The 14,065-nt window shown below is 43.7% G+C and overlaps 1 protein-coding gene across 8 annotated transcripts in view; it reads right to left on the bottom strand.

Annotated features, from left to right (window-relative positions):
- The window catches only part of PTPRK (protein tyrosine phosphatase receptor type K), a 703,591-nt gene that overhangs the window by 20,202 nt on the left and 669,324 nt on the right, over positions 1 to 14,065 (bottom strand). For all 8 annotated transcript variants that reach the window (XM_038759705.1, XM_038759712.1, XM_038759671.1 and 5 more), the window contains 3 exons: positions 13,945 to 14,042; positions 13,188 to 13,304; positions 3,646 to 3,800 (listed from right to left, as the gene is read on the bottom strand). In XM_038759705.1, the coding sequence (XP_038615633.1) occupies positions 3,646 to 3,800; positions 13,188 to 13,304; positions 13,945 to 14,042 (370 nt within the window). The remainder of the gene's footprint in view (positions 1 to 3,645; positions 3,801 to 13,187; positions 13,305 to 13,944; positions 14,043 to 14,065) is intronic.

The following is a 14,065-nucleotide window of genomic DNA, read 5'->3' as shown; positions in this document are numbered from 1 at the left end:
ATTTTATTTTGTTAGTATGTTTGGTTTTGTTCTCTGTCTCCCCCTTTTAGACTGTGAGCCCACTATTGGGTAGGGACTGTCTCTATATGTTGCCAACTTGTACTTCCCAAGCGCTTAGTACAGTGCTCTGCAGACAGTAAGCGCTCAATAAATATGATTGATGATGATGATGATGAACTGACTAGTTGTTTTAGGAAGATGGCCTTTCATTTTGGTGTATGCCTAGGAAAAGGGAGACATGTAAACCAAATGGCTGACATGAAAACTGCTCTACCCTCTCTGAGGTATTACTCTCATCAAAAGCCAGTGTCTTGACCCCAGTTTTGCTCACTGCTCATGGATAATTGCAGATCTCTCATCCTTGAGCAAAATGTGTTACCAGACACTCTCGCACTCATTATGTGACACACACACAAGGTGTGTGTGTGTGAGCAGGGGGTAGAAACTAAGGGGAGGGGATCACCAACATTACCAACTAAGATCATCACCCCAAAAATCTATCTCCTAAATTCCCTAAATTGGGGTTCAAAGAACCCTAACAAAAAGGGAATGCTAATCTTGGACCTGTTGGCAGAATTCCTCCACTTATGAAAAGCAATGAACCCTGAGTACTCTAGGACACTTGCCTCACAGGACTTTATAAATGCAAATCAATACTTTACCTAAGGGAAAGAAATAGACACATGATCCAGTCACCAATAAAATGGTACAGCATAGGTTTTAGTCAAAACCAATAGGTAGCTAGATTATCCAATTCAGTAGCATCTGAAACTTGGACCAACTATTTATAGTCCAGGGCCCTTCAGTCCGGGAGTTGAGAGCTCTAGAATGAAGAAGAGAAGGAGGACGAGGAGGAGGAGGAGGAGGAGGAGGAGGAGGAGAAAGAGGAGGAGGAGGAGGACAAGGAGAAGGAGGACAAGGACGAGGACATGGCTCCAAAGAGGTTCCAGGGATTAGGGCTGCAGGTTACTAAAGGTAATGAGGGTCAATTGGAATTTTTTTAACTGGGGAGAGCTGACCTAACTGCACCTTCTGGGTTCACTCACTGCATAGTTCTCCCTCCTGGCTAAATCTGCATAGAGGGTGCCATTTATTTATGCATAGAGGGTGGTATCTATTTATGTCAATGTCTGTCTCCCCCTCTAGACTGTAAACTCATTGTGGTCACGGAATGTGTCCATTTACTGTTATACTGCACTTTCCCAAGTAAAGTATAATAAATAAATAAATAATAATAAATGATAATGGCATTTACTAAGTGCTTACCACGTGCAAAGCACTGTTTGTTCTAAGCGCTCGGGGGGGGGGGGGCGGGGGGAATACAAGGTAATCTGGTTGTCCCACGTGCGGCTCACAGTCTTAATCCCCATTTTACAGATGAGGTAACTGAGGCACAGAGAAGTTAAGTGACTTGCTCGAAGTCACACAACTGACAAGTGGCGGATCCGGGTTTGAACCCATGACCTCCGACTCCAAAGCCTGTGCTCTTTCCACTGAGCCATGCTGCTTCTCCACAGTGCTCTTCTCAGAGGAAGCGCTAAGTAAATATGATTGACTGCTGAAACATTGAGACAGACATTGGAAATACAAGAGCTCAGTTGGGTAGTAGCTGTGGCAGCGAGATAAAATGTTTCTTTTTTTTTTTCTTTTCTCCCTTCTCTTTCATTTCGGCTTGGGTGTCAGGATGGGGATTTCCCAAGTTGAAAAACATTTGAAAATCAAGCAATTCAAGTCTGTAACCAGGATAACTGACACATTTTTCAGAAGGAAGTGGTATATTCTGTATCTTGTAAGCAAAGTGTTGCTGCTTAACAAAATGGCTCCCAGAGACTCTTAGGAGTGTTTGTTGGCTTTAACCACTGTGCGGTTAAAGTCAGTAAACAGTAAGAAAGCCATGTGATTAACATCTGTAACTGGCCCTTTAATAGGCCTATTGGAAAGATTACAGCCAAACGAGTGAATATATCTCCAGTCCTTGAAAAATCATCCCTACCCAGAAGGAAGAAAAGAGAAGAAGGTGTGCTTTGTCATATGGTTATGTTGTCTAAATGTTTCACCCTTCCCAATAAATCTACTTTGGGCAGGGAATGTTGTCTTCCAGTACTGTTACTGTGTATTCTCCCAAGAGCTTAGTACGGTACTCTGGATCCACTAAATGCTCAATAAATATGATTAATTGGTAATGTCCACATATAATCATTACCAGTTGTCATTCATATTTTAACTCAGTCATTTAATAGGGAAATTCACTCCACAGAGCAATTCAGCTCTAGAACTTTCCCATGCCTCATTTTCTTGCCATTTCTAGGGTTTGCAATTGGAATGTAATGGGAGAGAATATAAGACTGCTTGACTTATACCGGAATGGCTTCTTTCTTACTTCATTCTCATCTTTGTTTTTCCACTGTGTAGTCATTTGAATAGTAATTAAGTTGTGTGCATGGTAAGACATTGGTACATGTCTTGGTATTTTATTGGTACATTTATCATGTGCTATAAATGATGTGTAGTGGAAAAAGACTTCGTTGACTGTGAGACAGATCCTTAGAGTGGGTAGCTTTTCTGGTATTTTATTAAGCATTTACTATATGCCAAGCACTGTTCTAAGGACTAGGGGAGTTACAGGGTAATCACATGGGGCTCACAGTCTTAATCCCCATTTTACAGATGAGGTAACTGAGGCACACAGAAGTTAAGTAACTTGCCCAAAGTCACACAGCTGACAAGTGGTGGAGCCGGGATTAGAACCCATGACCTCTGACTTCCAAGCCCGTGCTCTTTCCACTAAGCCACACTGCTTCTACTGTCTCCTCAAAGCAAGGACCTAGAATGTGTCTTATGTCACTGAAAGAGAGGTTTGGTGCTTGTTATTTTTTTTAATGACATTTGTTAAGTGCTTACTATGTGCCAGGCACTGTACTAAGCACTGGGGTAGCTACAAATTTGCCAGGTTGGACACAGTCCCTGTCCCACATGACACTCACTGTCTTAATCCCCATTTTACAGATAAGGTAACTGAGGCACAGAGCAATGAGGTGACTTGCCCGAGGTCACGTGGCAGACAAGTGGCAGAGCCAGGATTAGAACCCATGTTATGTTATGTGCAATCAGCAGAAAGCACACAGCTGTTCACATTTCTCTATTTGGCATTAAATCAGCTAGATCACAATAAGATGATAACCTTTAGGATCCTCCATTATTTTTTGTATACAAATTCCCTGAAACTTGAGCCATTTACCAACCCTGGATTCACTTCAGAAGGCTGGTTCTATTGTGGATTTACTGGATTTGACAAGAAATCTCCGTTTCAACAAACTGCCTTCTATGATGTGGGGCTGGCAAAACTCACCGGGAAACAACTCAGTCATTGACACTGAATGTTGGCTCTGCTCTCAGCAAAATAATGAGCCACTGGATGATCATTTTATACCCTACTGAAAAACTAAACATCCCTTCAACACACTCTTAACTTCAACTCAAATAAAATAGCAGTTGTAGAAACATTCTAAGAAAACGCAAAGGTTTTCATGTCCATGAGCCCAAATCTTAAAACTGCAAGAGAATCATTTCCTGGATAACCGAGCCCCTTTTCGCCCCTCACACACACACACACACACACACACACACACACACACACACACACACCTGCAGTGTACAACAATTGGTCCAGCACTTGGTGGGTTAGAGAGCTTCACCCGGCGAATGAACGACAGGAGCCCAGTGGCGTGATATGGCACTCCGTGATCCGGCCAGCCGGTGAAATGGAACTGTTTCACTTCACGAATTTCGTTGTAGCCTCTCTGGAAAAGACAAGGGAAAGGCTTCAAAAGGAAATCGAAACCAAGCTAACGTCAATATCGTGCTGGGGAAGTGCCTTCGACACTTGCTTTTAGCACAGCTCAATAACGCAACATGGGCAGTCATGTACAGTAAGAAAAAAAAAGATGAGCTGAAGATGATATTTCTCACTTTCCTTTGAGACACAGGGAATATTGGGGGTGGAAGGGGAGAGGACAATGAGGACTCTCCCATGCACGCAGTAGAGTGCTCCAAACACAGTAAGCACCCAATAAATACCACTGATGGAATGACTGAGTCTGTGAGAGGAGGGTGAAACAGCCATGTAACGGGGTGCCTCCATAATTCCTTCACTCTTCTCCCCACTGGATTGTAAACTCCTTGAAGGCAGGGATGGTGTCTACCAACTGTGTTGTACTCTCATCCACATAGTACAGTGCTCTGCACATAGTAAGGGCTCAAAAAAACCCACCAACTGATCGATTCACTCTTTTCCTATTCATTACTCCTCCACCGCACAACCCTCCCTTTTATCACTTCTTCTTATTATGATATTTATTAAGCACTATGTGTCAGTGCTTAATAAAGAACCACTTTATGAAAATCAGCGTGACTCAGTGGAAAGAGCACGGGCTTGGGAGTCATGGGTTTGAATTCCGGCTCCACCACTTGTCAGCTGTGTGACCTTGGGCAAGCCACTTAACTTCTCTGTGCCTCAGTTACTCATCTGTAAAATGGGGATTAAGACTGTGAGCCCCACATGGGACAACCTGATCGCCTTGTATCCCCCCCCAGCGCTTAGCACAGTGCTTTGCACATAGTAAGCACTTAACAAATACCATCATTAATTAATTAATTAGTGTGTCAAGCACTAAGGCGTGGGGAAAATGTGGTGGGGAAGATACAAGTTAACCAGGATAGACACAGTTTCTGTCCCATATGGGGCTCACAGTGTAAGTAGAAGGGAGAAGAGGAATGATGAGATGAGAAAACTGAGGCACAGAGAAGTTCAGTGACTTGCACAAGGCCACACAGCAGGCAATTGGCAGGGCCATGATTAGAACCCAAGTCTTCTAACTCCCAGGCCATTGTTCTTTCCCCTTCTACCCTCCATTTTAGTTTCCCCTCTTCTGCAAGAAACAAAGCACAGTTGCTACCATCACTCCCCACTTCTAGGTAGCTCGGATTACTGACGTCCCTCTTATTGTTAATAGGAGATGTACTCAGAAAGGAGGCTCAAGAATTTTTTTTTTCTTTTTTAATGGTACTTGTTAAGTGCTTATTACATCTCCAAGCACTGTTCTACGTGCTGGGGTAGATTCAAGATGATGAGATAGGACACAGTCCCTGCCCCAAATGGGGCTCACAGTCTAAGGGGGAGGAGAACAGACATTTAACCCCCATTTTGCAGAGGAAACTGAGGCCCAGAGAAGTTAAGAGACGTGCCCAAGATCACACAGCAGGCGTGGCAGAACTGAGATCTCTTCTTATTCACTAAAATAGCCAGATGAGGCTGTAGCAGCAAGTCTTTTGACACAGAGCATAGATCTAAGCCAAAACCTATTTTTAGCAATTCACTTGTGTATCAAAAAACTTACTTTCCAAAAAACACTAACCCCTCTATGAACCACAAGACCTTAGAGAGTTCTTAACATCTCTATCTCTGATTCTTCTTCCTCTTCCCTCCACCTGTAAATCATTTGTATCTGCTTACATTTCATCCCTAGATCCCCATTCCTTCTTTCTTCGGTGCCGAGAATGGAGGTGGCGGTGTGTGCATATGTGTGTGTTGGGGCGGGGAGTGGGGAGGCTGTTGGGAAAGGGGGTCAGTTAAAAAGCCTTTTTGAGTGTAAAAGCAACTGGTGATACTGCAGGATGGGCCTCTGACATCTTCGGTAAAGACGAGATTCTCTCTGGTGTTCGGGGCGCAGAGCAACGATAAAATTCAAGAGGACCTAGAACGAATCTCCTGGATGTTGTGACAACCTTTTTGCGGTCCAAGTCAGAGACCATCCTAGTGTAATCTTGGACAAGGGAATAGGCAGCACTCTACATATATCCCAGCTGCCTGATCAAACAAATGCCTCTTCAGGAAGAAGCTGGGGTTATAGGTCATGGGAGAGCAACAGGAGGGGAAAGTAAGGAAACTGTAAGGCTATAGGGGAAAGGCTAGGATGAGTATCCTTGTAGTCAGAAAAGCAGGAAAAGCAGGGCAGCTTAGTGTACAGAGCACGAGCCTGGGAGTAAGAAGGACCTGGGTTCTAATCCTGGCTCGGCAACATGTCTGCTGGGTGACCTTGGGCAAATCCCAGACTGAGCCCCCTCCTTCCTCTCCCCCTCCTCCCCCGCCCCATCCCCACCGCCTTACCTCCGTCCCCTCCCCACATCACCTGTATATATGTATATATGTTTGTACGTATTTATTACTCTATTTTATTTGTACATATTTATTCTATTTATTTTATTTTGTTAACATGTTTTGTTTTGTTCTCTGTCTCCCCCTTCTAGACTGTGAGCCCGCTGTTGGGTAGGGACCATCTCTATATGTTGCCAACTTGTACTTCCCAAGTGCTTAGTACAGTGCTCTGCACACAGTAAGCGCTCAATAAATACGATTGATTGAATGAATGAATGAATGAAATCACTTCACTTCTCTGGGCTTCAGTTACCTCACCAGGAAAATGGGGATTAAGACTGGTAGCCTTATGTGGTACAGGGACTGTGTCCAAACTGACTACTTTGTATCTACCCAAGCACTTAGAACAGTGCTTGACGCATAGTACTTAGAGAAGCAGCGTGGCTCAGTGGAAAGAACCTGGGCTTTGGAGTCAGAGGTCATGGGTTCAAATCCCAGCTCCACCACTTGTCAGCTGTGTGACTTCGGGCAAGTCACTTAACTTCTCTGGGCCTCAGTTCCCTCATCTGTAAAATGGGGATGAAGACTGTGAGCCTCATGTGGGACAACCTGATCACCCTGTAACCTCCCCAGTGCTTAGAACAGTGCTTTGCACATAGCGCTTAATAAATGCCATCATTATTATTATTATAGTATGTGCTTAACAAATACCACAGTTATAATCATTATTATTATTATTATTATTGTTATTAAGACTTAAGACCAGGGAAATGAATAACAGAAGTCTAGGAAAGAAGGGAAGAAAAAGAAAGGTGAGTGGGGCTTTTATCTTTGTTGGAGGCACTTCCTCAGTTTTGTGTGGACTCCATCTAGCCTGGGGTACTATCTTTCTGTCCTCTTCTCTTCCCTCTCCCCTACCCCCACCTCTGGGGAGAATCATTTGAAGTTATAATATTAGGCAAGGCATAACATATGAGAGAGCTGGGGCATGACCCCTCTAACATGCTCTCTACTGGTCAGACTCTTATCTAGTTAATAATAAGAATTGTGGTGTTTGTTAAGCACTTACTATGTGCCAGGCACTGCTCTACTCACTGGAATAGATACAAGATAATTGGGTTGGACATAGTTCCTGTCCCACAAAGGACTCACCGTCTTAATCCCCATTTTACAGATGAGGAAACTGAGGCACAGAGAAGTGAAGAGGTTTGCCCAAGGTTACAGAGCAGACAAGTGGCAGAGCTGGGATTAGAAGCCAGGTACTTTTGACTCCTGGGCCCTTGCTCTTAGGACCATGTTGCTTCTCACTGCACTTCAAAAAGGTATGTGACAGAGGTGTGGACTACCTGCTAAACTACATCTGATTGGATTATAGCCATCCTTGGTGGTGCTGTCAAATCTTCTTCACTCCATCGAAGGGTTTAATTTATGGCAAGGTTATAATACCTCGCTAGCCCGTTGTAGGCAGGGATTGTCTCTGTTGCTGAACTGCATTTTCCAAACACTTAGTACAGTTCCCTGCACACAATAAGCGCTCAATAAATATGATTGAATGAATGAGTTGATTAACCATGACACAAACTGCATTCCTTGGTCCTTGCCAACAGGATCTGAAACTTCATTAGAGGCAGAGAGAATGTTTCTAAAAATCAAAATTAGTACCTGGGAGGGGTTGGGAGCCGGGACCTTCCTGCTGCCAGGATTTGAAACTTTATTAAAACTTTATTAGAGACAGAAAGAATGTGTATCCTACCCCAATCAACAGATCAATCAGTGGTATTTATTGAATGCTTACTATGTACTAAGTGCTTGGGAGAGTACCATCGCAACTGTACTTCCCAAGCGCTTAGTACAGTGCTCTGCACACAGTAAGCGCTCAATAAATACGATTGAATGAATGAACTATTGTCCCTGCTGGGGGTAGGGTTTGGAGCCAGTGACATCGGGTCTCAAGCAGAAGCTTTATTAAAAATCTCCTTGTTCCCAGGTAATAGTGAGATCAGAGTGGGATACAGAGACCGAGAGGGAGATGATGTTTTCGAAAGACTAGCAGGTGGAGGGAGGTGGTGGTGGTGGGGGCCGGGTTGGGGGGTGGCTGGTGATTTATTAATTTATTTTTATGTTCTAGGGGATCTATTTTTTTTATTTAGTGCAGCAGTAACAGTAGCTCTCCAGCTCCCTCCCCTCCCATAGCCCCAAGGGTGGCAGTGGCAGGTGCTCTTAGCAACTGTCTGGGAGACACCCCAACACCAAAACTGCAGCAGTCCACACTGGGGTCCCCTCTGCCATAGGGGTCCACTCAAACATGCTTTGGTTTTAGAAAGTGCTTACCAACTGTTATATTGTAATTATTATTAATAATAATGATAATAATAATAATAATAATTCTTCATTCATTCAATCATATTTATTGAGCACTTACTGTGTGCAGAGCTATAATAATAATAATAAATTATAATAATATTATAATTACATATTATAATATTATAAGAATAATAATGTATTTGTTAATCAACCAATCAATCGTATTTATTGAGCGCTTACTGTGTGCAGAGCACTGTACTTAAGCGATTGGGAAGTACAAGTCGGCAACACATAGAGACAGTCCCTACCCAACAGCGGGCTCACAGTCTAGAAGGGACAGAGACAAGCACTTGTTAAGCACTTACTATGTGTCAAACACTGTTCTAAGCACTGGGGTAGATAGAAGCTCATAAGGTTGGACACAGTCTATGTCCCACAGTCTCAATCCCCATCTTACAGATGAGGTAACTGAGGCACCGAGAAGTGAAGTGACCAGTCCAAGGTCACACAGCAGACAAATGGCAGAGCCGGGATGAGAATCCAGGACCTTCTGACTCTGAAGCCTGTGCTCTAGCCACTAGGCTATGCTGCTCCCAAGCACTTAGTACAGTGCTCTGCACACCAAAAGCAGTCAATAAATATGATTTGAATGTTTGATAAGAAACAGCAATTATACTCATGGTCAATCCGGGTTCCTTCCTCCCCTGGTTCGTAGAAAGGCCCACCTTCCTCTTCCCCAGCTCCTCCCACTTGCTTACCAGAGCGGACAACCTAGTAATTCAATATGGAAGACAGATTGCCCCAAAGACATATAATACTGCTGCCCGATAAATCATCTTGAACGATTTCACCTGAATAATGTGCCACAGCGAAAAATGTGCTGCCCTGTCATCGAACCCTTTCAGAGGATGAGGAGAAGTTCTAAAGTTCCAGTGAGAAGCTGCATGACCTAATGGAAAGAGTCTAAGCCTCAAAGTCAGGGTGTCATAGGTTTTAAACTCAGCTCCAGTGTGACCTTGGACAAATCACATAACTTCACTGTGCCTCAGTTTCCTCATCTGTAGAATGTGAATTAAATACCTGTTCTCCCTCCCGCTTAGACTGTGAGCCCAAACTGGAGAGGGACTGTGTCAACCCTGATTAATACATTTGAATGAATTATCTGTATCTACCCCAGTGTACATTATAATAATAATAATGATAGCATTTATTAAGCGCTTACCGTGTGCAAAGCACTGTTCTAAGCGCTGGGGAGGTTACAAGGTGATGAGGTTGTCCCATGGGGGGCTTACAGTCTTCATCCCCATTTTACAGATGAGGGAACTGAGGCCCAGAGAAGTGAAGTGACTTGCCCAAGTCACACAGCTGGCAATTGGCAGAGCCAGGATTTGAACCCATGACCTTGGACTCCAAATAATAATAATAATAATTGGCATTTGTTAAGCGCTTACTATGTGCAAAGCACTATTTTAAGCACTGGGAAGGATACAGGGTGATCAGGGTGTCCCACGTGGGGCTCACAGTCTTAATCCTCATTTTACAGATGAGGTAACTGAGGCCCAGAGAAGTTAAGTGACTTGCCCGAGATCACACAGCAGACATGTGGTGGAGTCGGAATTCGAACCCATGACCTCTGACTCCAAAGCCCGTGCTCTTTCCACTGAGCCACACTGCTTCTCTGTCACAGTATATCGTGGTGCTTGGCATATAATAAGAGTTTAACAAATGCTATTATTATTATTATTATTATTATTATATGGCCTAGATAGGAGGAACAGAAAATAAAATGGGAAATCAGTACTGTGAGGAAAAGTCTTACGGGAGACAGGGCATAATCATCATCATCATCAATCGTATTTATTGAGCGCTTACTATGTGCAGAGCACTGTACTAAGCGCTTGGGAAGTACAAATTGGCAACATAATGACTATCTATGACTATCATAGATAGTCATATCATATCATATCATATCATATCATAGACATAATGACTATCAATGGCATAATGACTATCTATGAAAGATTTTATGGGAGGGGGATGCCTGATTGTTCTCCATGTTTAAGAACAGAATGCTAGGGTATGAATTTGAATTGATTGATTAATTGATTGGCGTGTTATTTGAAACAGGTGAAATTTGTGTGAAATTCATTGTCAGGGAGAGAAAATGATGGAATGGGCTATCAACTTATTCTGATGACTTGACACCAGCCCATGAGTTTTGGTTTGTTGCCTGTCTCCCCCTTCTAGACTGTGAGCCCGTTGTTGGGTAGGGACCGTCTCTATAGGTTGCCAACTTGTACTTCCCAAGTGCTTAGTACAGTGCTCTGCACACAGTAAGCGCTCAATAAATATGATTGAATGAATGAATGAATGAATGAACAGAGGTCCTGGTGTCTCCAATGCAGATCAAAGAAACACCTCCTCCCCCTCCAACAACTGAATCTGTCCTGGAGGGGTTTAGTGACCCCCTTGGTAGGGGGTGGGGACTGGGGATTCTTTGCAGCTCCAAGATTTCCAACCCTGATAGAGTCATTCTGGTTATTGGGGTGGCAGGACCAAGAATTTTCCGATAGATATCCCTGAGGTTTGTGATTTAGCTGCTTTGAGTAGTCTCTTTTCTGGAATACCTTAAATCATTTTCTTTTTTACATCCAAGACCATCACCATCCATAGAGACAAAATCTAAATCACCGTTCAGGTACAAGTGAGCATCTCTCTCCTGGTTCAGAAGCATAGTCCAGTGGGTTTATTTTTATTCTTATCCCCTGCCCCCCTTTTCAGTGTGAGCCACAGGAAAATCTTTCTTTTCTCTTTCTGTTATGGAGTTAATGCCAAATTACACCCCGCTTTGTCTCAAGAGACAAAGGAGGGTCTGAACAGGGCAGTTGTACATCTGAAATAACTTTCCTAAAAGCAAATTCCTCTTCTGAGCTGAATCACAGGGAGTGAGTCTGACCTGAGGCAACAAGCTTGTGAAGGCAGGGACAGCTCCAAATAGGTAAAAGCAGTGTTTCTGAGCCATCTACCACCAAGGCTCCCTTGCTCTCACCCCAGGGGACACCGGGATGGCACTCTGAACTCATTGACATACTATTTTTCCAGCCCCCACCTCCCAAACCCCCCGATTCCCCCAACTCTATCCTATTAAAGTAGCATGGTTTAGTGGATAAAGCACAGACCTGGGAGACAGAAGGACCTAAATTATAATCCCAGCTCAGCCACATGTCTGGCTGTGTGACCTTGGGCAAGTCACTTCACTTCTCCGTGACTCAGTTACCTCATCTGTGAAATGGTGATAATCAATCAATCGTATTTATTGAGCGCTTACTGTGTGCAGAGCACTGTACTAAGCGCTTGGGAAGTACAAGTTGGCAACGTATAGAGACAGTCCCTACCCAACAGTGGGCTCACAGTCTAAAAGGGGGAGACAGAGAACAAAACCAAACATACTAACAAAATAAAATAAATAGAATAGATATGTACAAGTAAAATAAATAGAGTGTGAATAGAGTGACAAGAATGTGAGCCCCATGTGGGACAGGGATGGTGTCTGACCTGATTAATTTGTATCTACCCCAGTGCTTAGAGCAGTGCTTTGCACACAGTAAGTGCTTAACAAGTGCCATAATCATTATTATTATTATCCCCTAATTCCAATGATGTCCTGGATGAGCTCGCAGTTATTCTTAGAGACCAGACAGGCTGGAACTGTGGGGGGATAAAGAGAAACCTTGTGGGATTAATCTTTGGGGATTAAGACTGTGAACGCCACGTGGGACAACCTGATCACCTTGTATCCCTGCAGTGCTCCCCCTCCTCCCCCTACCTCCTTCCCCTCCCCACAGCACCTGTATATATGTTTGGACATATTTATTACTCTATTTATTTTACTTGTACATATTTACTATTCTATTTATTTTATTTTGTTAATATGTTTTGTTTTGTTGTCTGTCTCCCCCTTCTAGACTGTGAGCCCGCTGTTGGGTAGGGACCGTCTCTACATGTTGCCAACTTGTACTTCCCAAGCGCTTAGTATAGTGCTCTGCACACAGTAAGCGCTCAATAAATACAACTGAATGAATGAACGAATGAATGTATAGTGCTTTGCACATAGTAAGTGCTTAACAAATGCCATTATTATTATTATTGTTATTATTGTGTCTTGCCAACCATACGGGAGGTCAAGAAGGACCACAATGCATTTGGCTGAGCTGTGCTATCCTCTCTTTAACCTAGGCAAAAATGCAGGGTTTCAGCAAGTTAGGGGTCTTGGAAAGGAAAATGTGTGTTCCTGGGAGGTAGGGGACCTGAGTTCTAATTCCAAATCCTCCACTAGCCTGCTGGGTGTGGCCCTGAACAAGTCACTTAACTTGTCTGTGCCTCAATTCCCTCATCTGTAAAATAGAGAATCAATACTTGTTCTTCCTCCCCCTTAGACCAGTGGATGGGTACTGTATCCAACCTGATAGTTTTGTACCTATCCCATGCTTAGAACATTGCTTGGAACATAGTAAACGCTTAACACATACCACAGTTATTATCATTAAAGCATGGCTTCCCCTTCCTCCTGCCTCAGGGAATGATGGAGATGGAAGGAGGCCTGGACATTCTAAACATCTGATTAATCACCCCCAGATAACCAAGAGGATCCCATCATATTTTTGCACTTGGAAGCCACTTAGCAACAGAGATCTGAAGATATGAACAGGGAACACTTCAGAACACTTACCCTTTCCAGAGTGAAGGTCCTGACCACGTATTCTGCGAGGGGCTCCATTTCTACGCAACTAACTTTGAAATCTCCGTAAACCTCTGTATCATCGGGCCAGTACTTGTAACACTTCACCTAAATGCCAAATGGAAGGCCTCATTAGGAACAGGAAAGCGATGAACCTGAAACACGGAATCCTCTAAGAGAATCATGGGGGACTAATGAGCACTTCACAGCTTTCCTTGCTATCAGCCAGCCAAACTTCAATCGCGGGTAAACTGAAAGAACTGTTAGGAACTGTTAGTGGCAGAGAGGCTCAGCTTTGCCCCAGTGAGGAAAGATGTCATTATCGACACACATGTATTCCACCTGGGCTGCATAAAGCAGTCAGAAGATATGGTGCTCTGTAGGCATATCCTGCTGCTTGATCTGAGGTCCAGTAGGGTGCTTTGGGACCTGAATATTAACAGGAAGCCATGATTTGAAGTGCATCAACATTTTGCTCTTTCCAATGACCTACTAAGCTCCCTGTGGGCATGGGACATGTCTACCAACTCTGCTGAAGGGTACTCTCCTAGCACTTAGTACAGTACTCTGCACACAGTAAGTGCTCCAGAAATACCACTGATCGATTAACTGACATGTCAGTTGACCACAACTATCCCTTGGAAAGCTGCTCCTCTAGGATGCATGTTGGTTGCCCCTCATGGTCTTTCCCTCTCCATTTCTTTCTACAAGGGACAATCCTTGGACCAAAGAGGAAAAAGATACTTACCCGTCCCACCTCGACTAAATTGGTAACCATCACGACACACGCGGACTGCTCCTGCCAGATCATTCTCCAGAAATCATACACGGTTTCATGGACTGGGCCTACAAAGGAAACCATTGGAGCA

Source organism: Tachyglossus aculeatus, chromosome 2, assembly GCF_015852505.1.
Source record: "Tachyglossus aculeatus isolate mTacAcu1 chromosome 2, mTacAcu1.pri, whole genome shotgun sequence".
Lineage (NCBI taxonomy): Eukaryota > Metazoa > Chordata > Mammalia > Monotremata > Tachyglossidae > Tachyglossus > Tachyglossus aculeatus.
Note: the sequence above shows the minus strand (reverse complement) of the source record. Positions and strands in the feature narration are given on the sequence as shown.